General features: G+C 36.3%; 1 protein-coding gene across 1 annotated transcript in view; it reads right to left on the reverse strand.

Annotated features, from left to right (window-relative positions):
- Positions 1-12533, reverse strand: part of LOC129275750 (phosphoinositide 3-kinase regulatory subunit 4-like) — a 48002-nt gene extending 35469 nt beyond the window's left edge. The window contains exons 1-12 of the mRNA XM_064109266.1: positions 12422-12533; positions 11953-12142; positions 10038-10184; positions 8716-8851; positions 8139-8288; positions 6968-7069; positions 6168-6364; positions 4929-5055; positions 4143-4315; positions 1698-1833; positions 1187-1282; positions 145-239 (exon numbers count right to left, since the gene is read on the reverse strand). Coding sequence (XP_063965336.1) covers positions 145-239; positions 1187-1282; positions 1698-1833; positions 4143-4315; positions 4929-5055; positions 6168-6364; positions 6968-7069; positions 8139-8288; positions 8716-8851; positions 10038-10174 — 1349 coding nt within the window. The 5' untranslated portion in view covers positions 10175-10184; positions 11953-12142; positions 12422-12533. The remainder of the gene's footprint in view (positions 1-144; positions 240-1186; positions 1283-1697; positions 1834-4142; positions 4316-4928; positions 5056-6167; positions 6365-6967; positions 7070-8138; positions 8289-8715; positions 8852-10037; positions 10185-11952; positions 12143-12421) is intronic.
- Between the last annotated feature and the right edge of the window lie 807 nt (positions 12534-13340).

Genomic DNA, 13340 nt, shown 5'->3' on the forward strand with positions numbered 1-13340 from the left:
GTGGTTAATGGTATACACCAAAATGTTAATTGGCGATGGTTTAGAGCGTAAGAGAGGTTCACCAGTCATTCTTAAAGTCGCTCGTAACTTACGAACAGCTTTATGAAACACCCACCAGGTGTGAAATAAACATGCAGTTCTTACCCTCTCGGTACAGACTTGACCAGTATTAGGGTCTGGGTGATGGTGCGGATGGCCTCTGCTCGAACTCTTGGAAATGGATCGCGTACAAAATGGAGCTGTACGAGGACGACATGAATGGAAATACATCTATGGCAATATTAATAACTGATATTCAGTCTAGACTTTAACTATCATGTCAAAGACATCTCGATTTTGAATTTGAATTTCTAAATCCTTTCTAAAAATTCGTGCATGATAGGTGTAGCTGATAACTGGTGTTATAATACTAGTGTAAATGTACATTAAATTCAATTTAATTAAAATCTCTTTCCGGAATGTATTGTGAGACTCGATGATTTAAAGTCTTGACTCTTGAATATATTTTTCAAGTATGAAGCTCGATATGCACAAAGAATACCATCATCATCATCATCATTAATATCATCTTGACCATTACTACCAGCATCATCATGAGTATCATCGTCCCCATCACCATCTTCATCATCATTAATTTCTTCATTAGAATTTTTATCATCTTCTTGATCATTATCATCTGTTTAGCAGTAGCACCTGCATCATCATCATCATCATTTTCATCTGCACCATCATCATCATCATCACCACCACCATCATCATCACCATCATCATCATCATCATTACCATCACCATCATCGTCACCATCATCGTCATCATCGTCACCATCATTGTCACCATCATCATCACCATCATCTTCATCATTATAAACAACACTACCAACATCCGCATTACCATTATCATCATCATCAGCAGCATCATCATCAGCATCATAATCATAATCATCATCATTGTCATCATCATCGTCATCATCACCATCATCACCATCATCATCATCATCATCTTCATCAGCATCATCATCATAATCATAATCATCATCATCATCATCATGGTCATCATCATCATCAGCATCATGGTCATCATCATCATCATCATCATCATTATCATCACATTCATTATTATTATCACTCTTCCCCCACCCCTTTACCACCACCATCATCATATTTTTCATATCAGCAAGTATACTCACGATACAAGGAATGATTCTGTCCAATATGATATCATCGGGTAGATGTTTTGCAATCATCAGCATAATGTCCAGGGCACCCAATCTTGACACACAGAACTGAAGAAAAAAATAAAATGATTATCAATATTACAGAGAGTGAAGAAAAACATTGGCAGAATGCATATTTGGTGCCCTTAAACAAAGTCAACTGATAGAAAATGAGCATTACAATTTCTTAAATCAATTGTCGAGAGGATTTCTTTATTAAAAACACCTATTTTCTAACAAACATGTATCATTTTCAGGTTATATTTGAAAACAGTGAACAGTTATATCTTAAGAGAAAATGAAAGTAGCTTAATAGAATACAATTAACAACAAGTGAATCATACTTTCATCTTGTAAAATAATTCATCTTTTTGTAGAAAAATGCAGATTTTCATCCAAATCATAAAAAATAAATGTAAAAATTAAATAATATTCTTTCATATTCACCATACTACCACAAATTATAGTTGTGTTTCAATCTTACCTTTAGTGATCTCAAGCAAGATGTAACCAGAGACAAGACTATTACCAGTCCATTGTTGCTATGGCGATGACTGTTGTCGCCATCCTCCATATTGGCAACCAGAGTCTGCATGATACTCCCCATGTCTTTACGAAGCCTAGATATTAAAAAAAAAATGGTTTCTATAAAGCCGATAGGCAGGGTAAAACCACTTGAAATGTGCAGATTCTACTCAGTTTCAGCTTGGGTAAAATATTTATTGGCCTTCTTTTTTTCATACACATAAAGAATTTCTCTCTCTTGAAACAAAAGAGGATCTTGGACATCCAATATGGAGTCAAATCATTCTTGGGGAAGAGAATTTAACTTTTTGAAATGTATAGTTTCAATTTGTAAATATACAAATAGAAAAGTGAGCCAAAGACATCTTCATTTTGCTACTTTGCACACAGCTCATGCCAAATCATCATTCACGACAGAAGCAAAATCAGAGCCTTTCTCATTCCAATGATCATTTCATTTCACTCTTATTCCTCTTAAAGGTAAAAGAAGTAGTTGCAGCAAACAATTATTTCATTAGAAAGTCTTTTAAATCAAAGTTAATTGCCACAATATTATCATAGATCTAGATCTAGTACATTGAAATAAATTCATCATTGTGAAATCATGAAATTTTAGCTGAAAACCAATACTGATGATCACTGACACAAAAAGGCATGTGGGACAGTGTTTTAATATTACTTGGAAAATTGCCCAACATTTTATGGAATTCCGTGCTTATTTTGCTCATTTCTAAGCAATTTCCAAGAGTCATTTGGCAAATATTTTTCATTCATACATTCAAACACATAGGTGGCCATTTTATTGGATTCTGTTTGAAATCATTTTGAGATCATTGCCACAACTGGCATTTATCTTTATAAAGTCCTATTGGAATGAATTTTGCAATGAGCCAAACTAACCATTGTGTAAATAGATGATTTCATTGATGCAGTTAAAGACATACAAACATCTTATTTTAAAAAATAATGAACTTTGATTCATAATGTATTTAAATATTTTTCTAGTGGATGAAAAAACCCCTAAGAAGAGGTAACAAAAATCAAATTTGTGCAGTCACCTTGAAATTTGCTCTGGCGACAATTGCTCCGCTCTTAATTCCACAAACTAATCGAATGACCAACTTCAACCCTGGGTATACCCTACCTATACCCTAAACCTGACATAAAACCCTATTGCAACACCAACCCTACATCTTAGACGAAATTAAGCCTCAAGCAGTTGTCGCAGGAGAAAATGTCATGTAACACTTTCAAGATATCTGTGGCTGAGAAATCATCACTTACTAAAAAAAAATCACGTGGGAAAATTAATGTTAGTGTATGGGACAAAAATAAGATGTTTCCGGTCACTTTATACTTCACTTTTTTAAACACTAAACAATTATTTCAGGTGAGATTTTTTTCTGAGCTTCATTTTTAAAATATATCACAGACACAAGTGACAAGTGCGACCTTGCAGCTTAAGATATTTAACCCTAAATAGACCGGGCTATTTTGATGCCTAAGAAGACTGGGGGGGGGGTTGATTCAGCCCCCCCCTATGATCTCGGCCGTCGACCGCACGATTGCGACGAAAATTGGCACGTACATTACCCATGGCATAATCTCCAAGACTGTAGAATCAAATTTTCCGAAAAATCTCATAATTCATTAATTATGTTAATTTATGCGTAAAATCAAAGATTTGCTCTAATTAACTAAATAAGGCCTCTAAACTGCTAATTTTTTATTCACAGACTCTTTGAAGGATTTTGATCAAATGTACTTTTTTTTAAATTCAATATCACAATTCTTTTCTTATGTATTTTATTGTTTTTAAAATTTCTTATGTATTTCTTTGTTTTTCGACTTTTTGTTTTTTATTGTTTTTTTCAATGGAAAACGTCCGCTACTTTATTCTGACCATAAACAAGATGAAATTAATTAAGTTTGATTAGTAAAATTGAAAATAATGATACATTTATGAATTTTGGCTAAAAAACACAATTTGCATTGGATTTTTACACAAATTCACGTTTTTGAGCAATTTCGGGTCGACGTGCACTTACAAAATGTTGTGTAATTTCAGAACCACGTACCCGGGCATCGCAAATTTGGTCTCAAAAGTTGCGCAAGACTTGAAAGAAAAAGTCATGGAACGGCGCGGCGCCAGCTTTTCGCGTTACAGATTTATCGGGAAAAATGTTGAGGGGGGGCTGAATCAGCCCCCCCCAGTCTTTTTAGGGTTAAAGCCAAATCAACGTTAACCTCTTCCTTTAATCAGATACATGTATGTGTCCAATGATCTTCACATTGGTACTTTCTCACTGGCTTGAAAGATACGTGTGGGAACAAACACGTAAAGAAGTACCCACCACTTCTCCCTCCCCCTACCCCTGAATTAGACCCTTCCTTCCTCCTGTACCTTGCTATCTTCTCATCTGCGGGGTAGATGGGTATGCCGGCAAACTCTCCCATGTAAACTTTGAGGAACGTGTAGAAGAATTCTGGGAAGGCCGTGCCACGCCCCTTAACTAGATACTGTTCTGCTGACATGCGCTTGGAGGGGTCCTTCTGCAGCATGTGCTTACAGAGGTCCTAAGAAACATGAAAATGGAGACAGGATGTAAAAGTAAAAGAAAATATAGCCCATCCAATCTCCTCATAACTGATGGTTCACCCCATATAATAATTATATGCTTGTTCATATATACAGTTGAGGCCAAAATTTACATACACCCATGGAATTCTGGGAAATTTGTTTGCTTGCCAAACACATTTCCCAGAAAATTTACTGTATCTTTAGAAATATAAATACTACCATGACGAATTTGGTATCACATGATTGGGATGCCGTTGGGATTAAAGTATATTTCAGGTGGAATTTTCTTTGAAGAAAAAAAGTAATATTCGTGCCAAATGTATTCTATTGTTTGTTATTATATTTCAAACATTGTTTCATAGAAATATATAAATGTCAAATCTATGATTCATATTACATTTTCTATCATGATATGTCACCACTGAACAAAATAAGCATGTTTCAAAATGCACTTATTAGCAAGTTTAAAGTTGGAAGTTTTAGTATAGTTTATATGAGAATAAGAAATGATTCAACTGTGTTTTCATCTAAGCACATTAAAAAAAAACCTAGATCTGGCCTAAAATTTGTGCACAAACTACACCCCAAACATATTTTTTTTCCTAATACCTTAATATGCTCATCCTCAATCTGATCCAGTACAGCGTCAGGCGAGTATGCCCCACTCCGATAGGCTAACAGCTGAGAGAGGTCAAAGGGTGCATTTCCTTCTGTGAAGAGCTCAGCAATTACACACCTGAAAGAACATAATTTGCCCAACACTTTTGTTTTGTAACAGTCATATATAGATATCCTTTGCAATATTTGCATCTTGACAGTGTCAATCTAAAAATCTGTAAGAAAAATAAGTTTTAAATAACATTTCTTTATGGCAAAAATATATTAATTGTAGTATCTAAAGAATTTTAATGATTTATTCAACGAAGTTTCACCCTTAGCATAACAAAGAAATCCTACATACCATATTAAATATCTGCTCTTTCAGATTATTGTTATTGCATATTGTGTATAAATGAGCACTTTGTCTATTCTTATATCATTTAGGAAGTGGTTTTTTTTCAGAGCACCTGATTAAGCCACTGGTACTTAAAATTGTCACTTTCAAAATTGATGGGATAGGATTTTATAAATCAAAATAGAATAATTTTCCACATCTAATTTGCTGCCTTTATTCATTCATGCTACTGTATTTGTATTGCCAGAGAATTCATGATGTAAATTGTTCATCTTTTTTTTCTGAGAGCTGTAAACAAAATATTGAACACTGCATATTAAGTGAAGTGAATACAAATACTTGGGTTTAATTTAAACTATGGTCTAAAGCTGTGGTTTAACTATGGAAAGCCAATTGTGACAGGTATCTCGAACAGTTCAAGTTCGATTGTCAGCTCATTTGACATTCAAATCATTAAAAACTGACTTAGAATAATAACTGAAATTTTTTTCTTCACCATTAAAACAAGAGGAAAGAGCCAAGTGAAGAAAGAAAACGTATAATGTAAATGAAACCGTATAATGTAAATGCAATGTTGAAATTTTTGGCTTCCCATAATTTCAACACAGAGTTAGACCATGGTCTTAGTTAAACTGGATTTCAGAATATGGGCCACAGTAATCATAAACAGAGAAATACATAACCAGGGGGCTGTTTCATAAAGCTGTTCGTAAGTTAAGAGTGACTTTAAGAACGACTGGTGATCCTTTCTTGGGAACTAAATCAACGCCAATGGAAATTTGGTGTGTACATGTATCACTTACCACAAGAATCACCAGTCATTCGTAAAGTCGCTCTTAACTTACGAACAGCTTTATGAAACACTCACTTGCACGCTATTATCATGGTCTTACCCAACACTGAATATGTCCATGGCAGGAGTTAGCTCTCCTCCTTTCACATCCTGTCTGACTTGGAGGCCCTCTACAGTCTCTGATGAGACATTGTCAGCCGACCTGGCACTACTGCCCTCTACGAACCTCTCGGGGGCAATGTAGCAAGTACGGCGACGGGAGGTGTCAAAGAAGAACGAGAAGTCTGCAGGATTGTCCTAAAAATGATAAGAATTCCAGCAAGATTTGATAATTGTCGCTACTACTCAACTTGTACATATGTAAGTAAATCTAATAATAGGATACCACTCAACGTGATTATAATTTCTCCCAATCATGACTGCCTTTAAGTGAGAAATAAATATCAATGCAAGTACAGTGTTTCCCTGATTCACTGTCATATGTTGTTATCATGGCAGTGTACTGGATGCATTACCCGACGCATTTAAGAAACGTGTCATGCAAGTCTTTACTCGAAGACAAATATGTGCACCGATTTTCATGAGATTTGGGTGAATACTACATATAAATGAGTAATTTGATAAAAAATTGCAACAGATAGGCTGATCCATCACCTGCATAACCATACACTGATTCAAATACGTCGCTACAAACTTTGTTTGGCAAGGTTATAGTGATGATGTATTCATGAGAATGCAAACCACGACCCGGTTGCATAAAGTTATTATCATTGTAACTTTGCCATCCAATGGTAACTACTGAGGAATCGAGTTTGATTGGCCGTTGAATAATGTTACCATGGAAATTATCCTGTTGCTCCATTGTCATGAAAAGTAAGCTTTCAAGTATAAGGTACTTACATCAGGGAGGTATGTTGGCTTGAAACTAGCAAAGTCTGTGAGAAGAACCCAGATCCACCCAGTAACCATGACATTCTCACTCTTTATATCACCATGACAGACCTGAATAAATCAAATAAAATAACGATCTTATTGCAAAGATTCAAGATTTATTAAAAACATGTGATCGCAGCTTAAAAGCTGAATTTAAAGATGTTTTACAATAAAAAAAACAATGAAGTTAACAAATAAGCAATATTACAAAAGAATCAAGATATAATAATTACAATATAAATTCAAAATGTAATGGTATACTCAAGGTAATAGTGGTAATGTAAATTATTGCAAAGCATGAGAAGTTGCATTTTACTAAAGATTTGAAAGACAATATAAAAAATATCGCCAGCACTAACACTTACCTCAACAATATAAAGGGAAAAATACTGAGGTAATTTTATTCAATAAAGTATTAATATACTTGTAGAAGAGAATATGTACTGAAGGAAAAGATGGGAGGAAAATGCTAAAAACAGGAAAACAGCAATTTTACATGTTGAAATCAAATACAATAAAGCCTAATTTTAAAAAGAGAGAATAATACTAAGGTACTGTCATTCAAAATAGGATGTGAATATGGGTTAAAAAAGAAAGAAAATGTCGTAAACAGATTGAAGAGAATGCTGATGGAAAAAGAAATATTTAAGAGTTTGTTTAGTCATAAAAGCTTAATACATAATTACAACGATATTGTCCTGATCAATTATTTGTAAGTTACAGAAGTTTAACACTTAGTAGCGCTGGTCAATATTTGATTTTAGTTGATTATCGCCAGTAAAATATCGCTAATAATACAATATATCGCGAGTCTGAAAATTCATGAGAAGAAACGTACACGTGAATTATGAGCTGCCATTTCGTGAGAGCTGGGAAGGGTGAAATGAAAGAAAGTTTTTCATCGGTGCTTGTCCATGAAAAGCGGACATTTGGATACCAAATTACAAAGTTCTGAGTTGGTTGAAAGCAAAAGAGCAGCATTTCTGGTCAATAAATAGTGTTTAACTTTCATAATCGACAATATTTTGGGCATATTGTGTTACTGCGATATATCAACATCATCATAAAACCAGTGTTGTAAATTCAATATTGCATAATTCCGAAAATATAAAAAATACCACCCAGCACTGACACTTACCCCAACAAGATGAGCCTGGTTCAACGCACAAAGCAATTGGAATGCAATCCATTTCTTCTCTATGGATATAAGGAAGGGTCGGGTGCTGATACGATCATAAAGATTATTACGCACATACTGACGGAACAAAAGGGCGGCTTTATCAGATAACTGTGAAAAAAAAAATAAAGTAAAAAAAATACATGAGAGCAATTAGCTAATAAAAGTGGTCAATACAAAAAAATAAATGAGAGCGATTGGCTTTTTAAAAAAAGTGGCGAAAGATCTTTGGATTTTATTCATTAAGAATAATGTGCATTAATTATAACCCATTGCCCCCAACTTCTGGCACATTCATCATTTAAAGGTACAGGTATTTTTAATAGATGCCTTGATCGATATATAATTCTTGTTTTATTATTACACTAATTTCAAACATTTGAGGCTTCCCATATCATTAATCATTCCCATTATCAATTTTGTCACATTCAAATGACCCCCCCCTCCAAAAAAATGAACAACAAACAGATGGAGAACAAACCAAAATTTCATTTTCATTTTGAATGTTTATTTGTCCTTTGTTTACTGTTCAACTTACCGTGCTTCTAAGAAAGGGTAAACAGTTGGAGCCATTTGCAAGTCTGGATTTGATTTCTTCAATCTTTTCTTTGAATGATTTGAGTGGTAGGGAGGGATCATGGATTACAAACACCTTCACCACAGCCAATCCTTCCCTGAAATAACAAACACAACATAAAAGCATATATACTTATTTAGCGATTGTGGAGTCGGAAATGGAACAAAAGCAATCTTTATGTTCTTTATTATTAGAACATTGAACCAACCTATAGTGCATATCCAACAGTCGTTTGATGAAGCAGTATCACCTTTTCCTTTCCTTTTTTGACCCCTAGATGACCTTTGACCCATCATTCTCATGCGGTCATATGTGGTATTACCCAAGGGTCATATGTACCAAGTATGAACTTCATTAATGCAGAAATAAAGAAATGAGACCAAGTTGAACAAAAACTTGAACTTTGACCCCTAGATGACCTTTGACCCCACCTTCCTCAACAACACACATGCTGTATTACCCAAGGATCATATCAAGTAAGTGTGATCAAAATGGAAGCAGAAATAAAGAAATGAGAGCAAGTTGAACAAAAACCTGGAGAAAGGATGAACATGACCTCATATCATTTGACCTTTGACCCCTAAATGGCCATTGAACCCATCGTTCTTATGGGGTCACATGTAGCATTACCCAATGATCACATGATCATATGTACCAAGTATGAACTGCATTGATGTAGAAACAAAGAAATGGGAGGAAGTTGAACAAAAACTTAAACATTTTTAACAGACCATCAGACTAACAGGAAAAGTGATTAATAGCTCTCTGCCGAACTTTGTTCAGGCGAGACAAAAATCAGATAAAATATGTAAAAGTAAAAAAAATACATTGCTTAGAATTTAAAAAATGAAAGAAATAAAAACAATTGGCTAAAACATAAAGCTTATGCAGTATAGTAGCTTTGAAAGGCAATAACTCAATCTTAGATACAACACTGGCCCCTATACAAACCTAAATTGCTCAGGCTTCTTAACTAGAAATCAGGAGCTATATGTAGGTAATTGAAAAAAAATAATAATCGAAAATCATGAATCCATATTACAACAGCTGCTGGTCTGTCATAATCACTGTATACATGTACATCTTTCATAAAGGAAAAGAAACACAATTTAAACAGGGTCCCATTTTATAAAGACTTGCAACTATGGTAATCATCATGTTAACAGGGCTCAGCGGCCAATCAAATCAATATATCCATGTTATTTACATAAATAGCATTCTAGGAAAGTTACCTTACTTGCAAACCCGAAACAAACTGCCATTAAATGTGAATCCATATTTACCTGTATTTTGCTCTTGCTACTTTGAAGAAGCGGGTGCTGCCGAGACTGTGGTCAAACTCATAGTCAGACACATCAGTCAGGTAGTGCTCCACAGGAAGGATCTGAGAAGGGGCCACACCGGTCAGTTGGTTCCCCATGATGGCTCACCTTAGATAATAAGAACACTATCAGTCCATAAATCATTGTCACAAATTTAAATACATGTAAGGCAGCGCCAAAAAAATGTTTTCTTTCCGATTTCCCAAGGAGTCCTACTGTTCAGAATCCATCGGCCGAATGCATAAAACTTTCATCAAAGAGCAAGTCCACCCTTAACTAAAAGCTAATTTAAAAACAAAATAAATAAATAAGCTTAACACTAAAAATTTCATATAACAGCTGCATACTATTAACCCGGCTTTAGCACCGCTTCCCTGATCAGGTGCTTGAGCATTAAAGGAATTCCTTCATACTGGGTATGGTTGGAACTACCCCTTATCGACCACCTAATCTTCTAAGCATCGTATCTGCGAAAATATTCATCAATTTTACCCAGTTTTCGTCTCATTTGTGCAGAAAATTGAGCAGATCAGATTCCCATGTTTCGCTCGGCGACTCCGATTCAATCCGCATATATATCGACGAACAACGAATACGACGATTTTACATTTGCTCATTTGCACCCGTCTTTTGAAACCGACCACCCGCGTTACGCTAAGTTTACGGCCAATTCTTTTTGAAGTGGTGAAATATTTTTACTTTTCAAAATCAGTTCTATGATGTCAACATGCTAAATTATCGTCTCACTACTTCCACTGCGAGCTCCGGCACATGAGTCGACGATTGACGACGGATATTTGTTCTAAAGCCGTTTCCTATCGGATTTCTTGGGTTTTCAGCGGGGTTTGGGTCAGGTCAATACAATTTTGATTAATTCTACTAAATTTTTACTTTTTGTTGCTTCTTTTTTTCTCGTAAAATCGATTCTTACCGTTTCTACGGACACTGCGCCTACTCTCCCGCGCGTATCGTTTGTAATACGCAATAATTTTAACACGCGCAAGGTGGTCGGTTTCAAAAGAGGTGGTCGATATGTGGTAGTCTCACCATACTCATTTACTACACCTGGGTGGAGAGCGGCAAATGTAGATAAGCGGGTTGCCAAAGGACTCAAGTGCCATGGTGGGATTAAAAAACCTGGACCTTGTGTCCTTGTGGTTCCAATTTCAGAGATTTATTTAATGAGCCACAACACCTCTTCTGACAAGCAAGTGGTCTACAACAAGCTGCAATTGCAATTTTTTTAATCTTCTTTCTGTAGTTTTGGTTTTTGTTTTCTTTATTTTATTTCTATTTTTTTCCCCCTTTTTTATCTTTCTCTCTCTCTTTCTCTCTAGTGTCTACTTCCTTTTTTCCTTTCTTTCTATTTATCTTTTCTTTCTTTTCCTTATGACCTTTAGTCTTAAGAAGCTTCCTTCCTAACCCAGGGAGCTCCGGCCCGCTTCTTTCAGTTCACCTTCTTTTCCACTGCTTTCCTTTTTCTAAATTCAGAAATTTTAAGACCGATGTCCCCAAACCTGAAATTTAGCGGGACTAGAGACACATCTTTGGCATTTCCTGTCCCCCCCCCCCCCCCCATCCACCCGCTTCTGCCACTTGTTGATGTGACAAACATTAAATCACACAACAGCCTCGCCCTCGGCCATGACAGCTACAGCGCAGCGAGCGCGGCGACGCCCAAATTTTTATCTTTCATTGCTTTCACACTGGGCCAACAGTACACGAAATTCAGTACATGGGACAACATAACAGAGGTAAATCTACGAGATCTATCGCTTTTCCATTTAAATAATCAAAATTTCATCATTTCATTCACAATACTGATATGACATACCACACTCTGTAATGTATCATCATAATATAACCTGTAACTTACCACTAAAATCAGCAAGCCACCTTAATCCTCACTTAGAAAAACTACTTTTTCGTTCCAATCTCGCCTATGTCAAGTGAGCCAACAATAAGCCAGCCAACAGCATGCAAGCCAGCCAACAGTTCCAGCCAACAATATCGCGATATAAGATAGATCAGATACAGGATTTTGCGCAAGAAGAGAAGCGTGCATTCTTGTAGAAATCAAACAAACGGGGTCATGAATCAGGGTACTAATGGATAATTTGTTTTTCATTCCTGATTTTCGTAGAGCAAAAACGGAAGTCAACCTCATGGATTGGTCTTTGGAAACACAAAAACGAAATCCCAACGAGAAAAACCCCGTTGTGATTTCATTTTTGGAGATCAAAAACAGAAGAATGAAATCAGAAATACTTTTGGTCCTCTCTGATACCTCATTCTATACCTGTGTTTGTTATATATTAAAAACAAAATCAGAACACGCTTTCTACCCCCTGATTCTGTTTGGAAAAACGCAGACAGCGAAAACGAAATCGGGTAGTTCGCTTTCCACTTCCTGCTCTCTGATTTCGTCTTTCGCACAACCAACAGCCATATCGAAATACGTTATACACACGGGCACGCAGTACAGTGCATGCATGATACGACCATGAAGCTATTACGTAATAGCTTCATGTTACGACCACGTGCAACAAAAATTCACGTTAACATTGCTTTTAATTTCCAGCGTTTCGGACCTTCAAAGACAGTGGCGTAGCTAGGATTTTCCTCCCCGGGGGGGGGGGGGGGGGTCCTTGCTTTTTCAGGGGGGGGGGGCACCGGCCATTTTTGGCGGTGTGTGTGTAATAAAGTAATTTTTCAAGGGGCGCCCCAGGGATATCCCGACGGCCGCCTAGCCAGGGTAACCACGTACCCTAACTTGTAGAGCTCGACACGGGCAACCAGATAAACACTGACTTGACCCGGCGCATGCACATTAAGGGGTCTCAAATTAACAAAATTAAAGGGAATAAAGGGATATTTATCGCATTTTTAAAATTAAAATAAAGTAAATTTTCAAGGGGCCCCCAGGGATATCCCGACAGCCTAGCCAGGGTAACCACGTATCCTAACTTGTAGAACTTGACTCGGGCGATCAGATAAAAACTGATTTGACCCGGCGCATGCACATTTAGGGGGCTAAAATTAACAAAATTAAAGGGAATAAAGGGCTATTTATCGCATTTTTAAAATTAAAATAAAGTAAATTTTCAAGGGGCCCCCAGGGATATCCCGACGGCCTAGCCAGGGCAACCACGTACCCTAACTTGTAGAACTCGACTCGAGCAACCAGATAAACACTGATTTGACCCGGCGCATGCACATTTAGGGGGCTCAAATTAACAAAATTAAAGGGAATAAAGAGATATT

This window comes from Lytechinus pictus, chromosome 14 (genome assembly GCF_037042905.1).
Source record: "Lytechinus pictus isolate F3 Inbred chromosome 14, Lp3.0, whole genome shotgun sequence".
In the NCBI taxonomy this organism is placed as follows: Eukaryota; Metazoa; Echinodermata; class Echinoidea; order Temnopleuroida; family Toxopneustidae; genus Lytechinus; species Lytechinus pictus.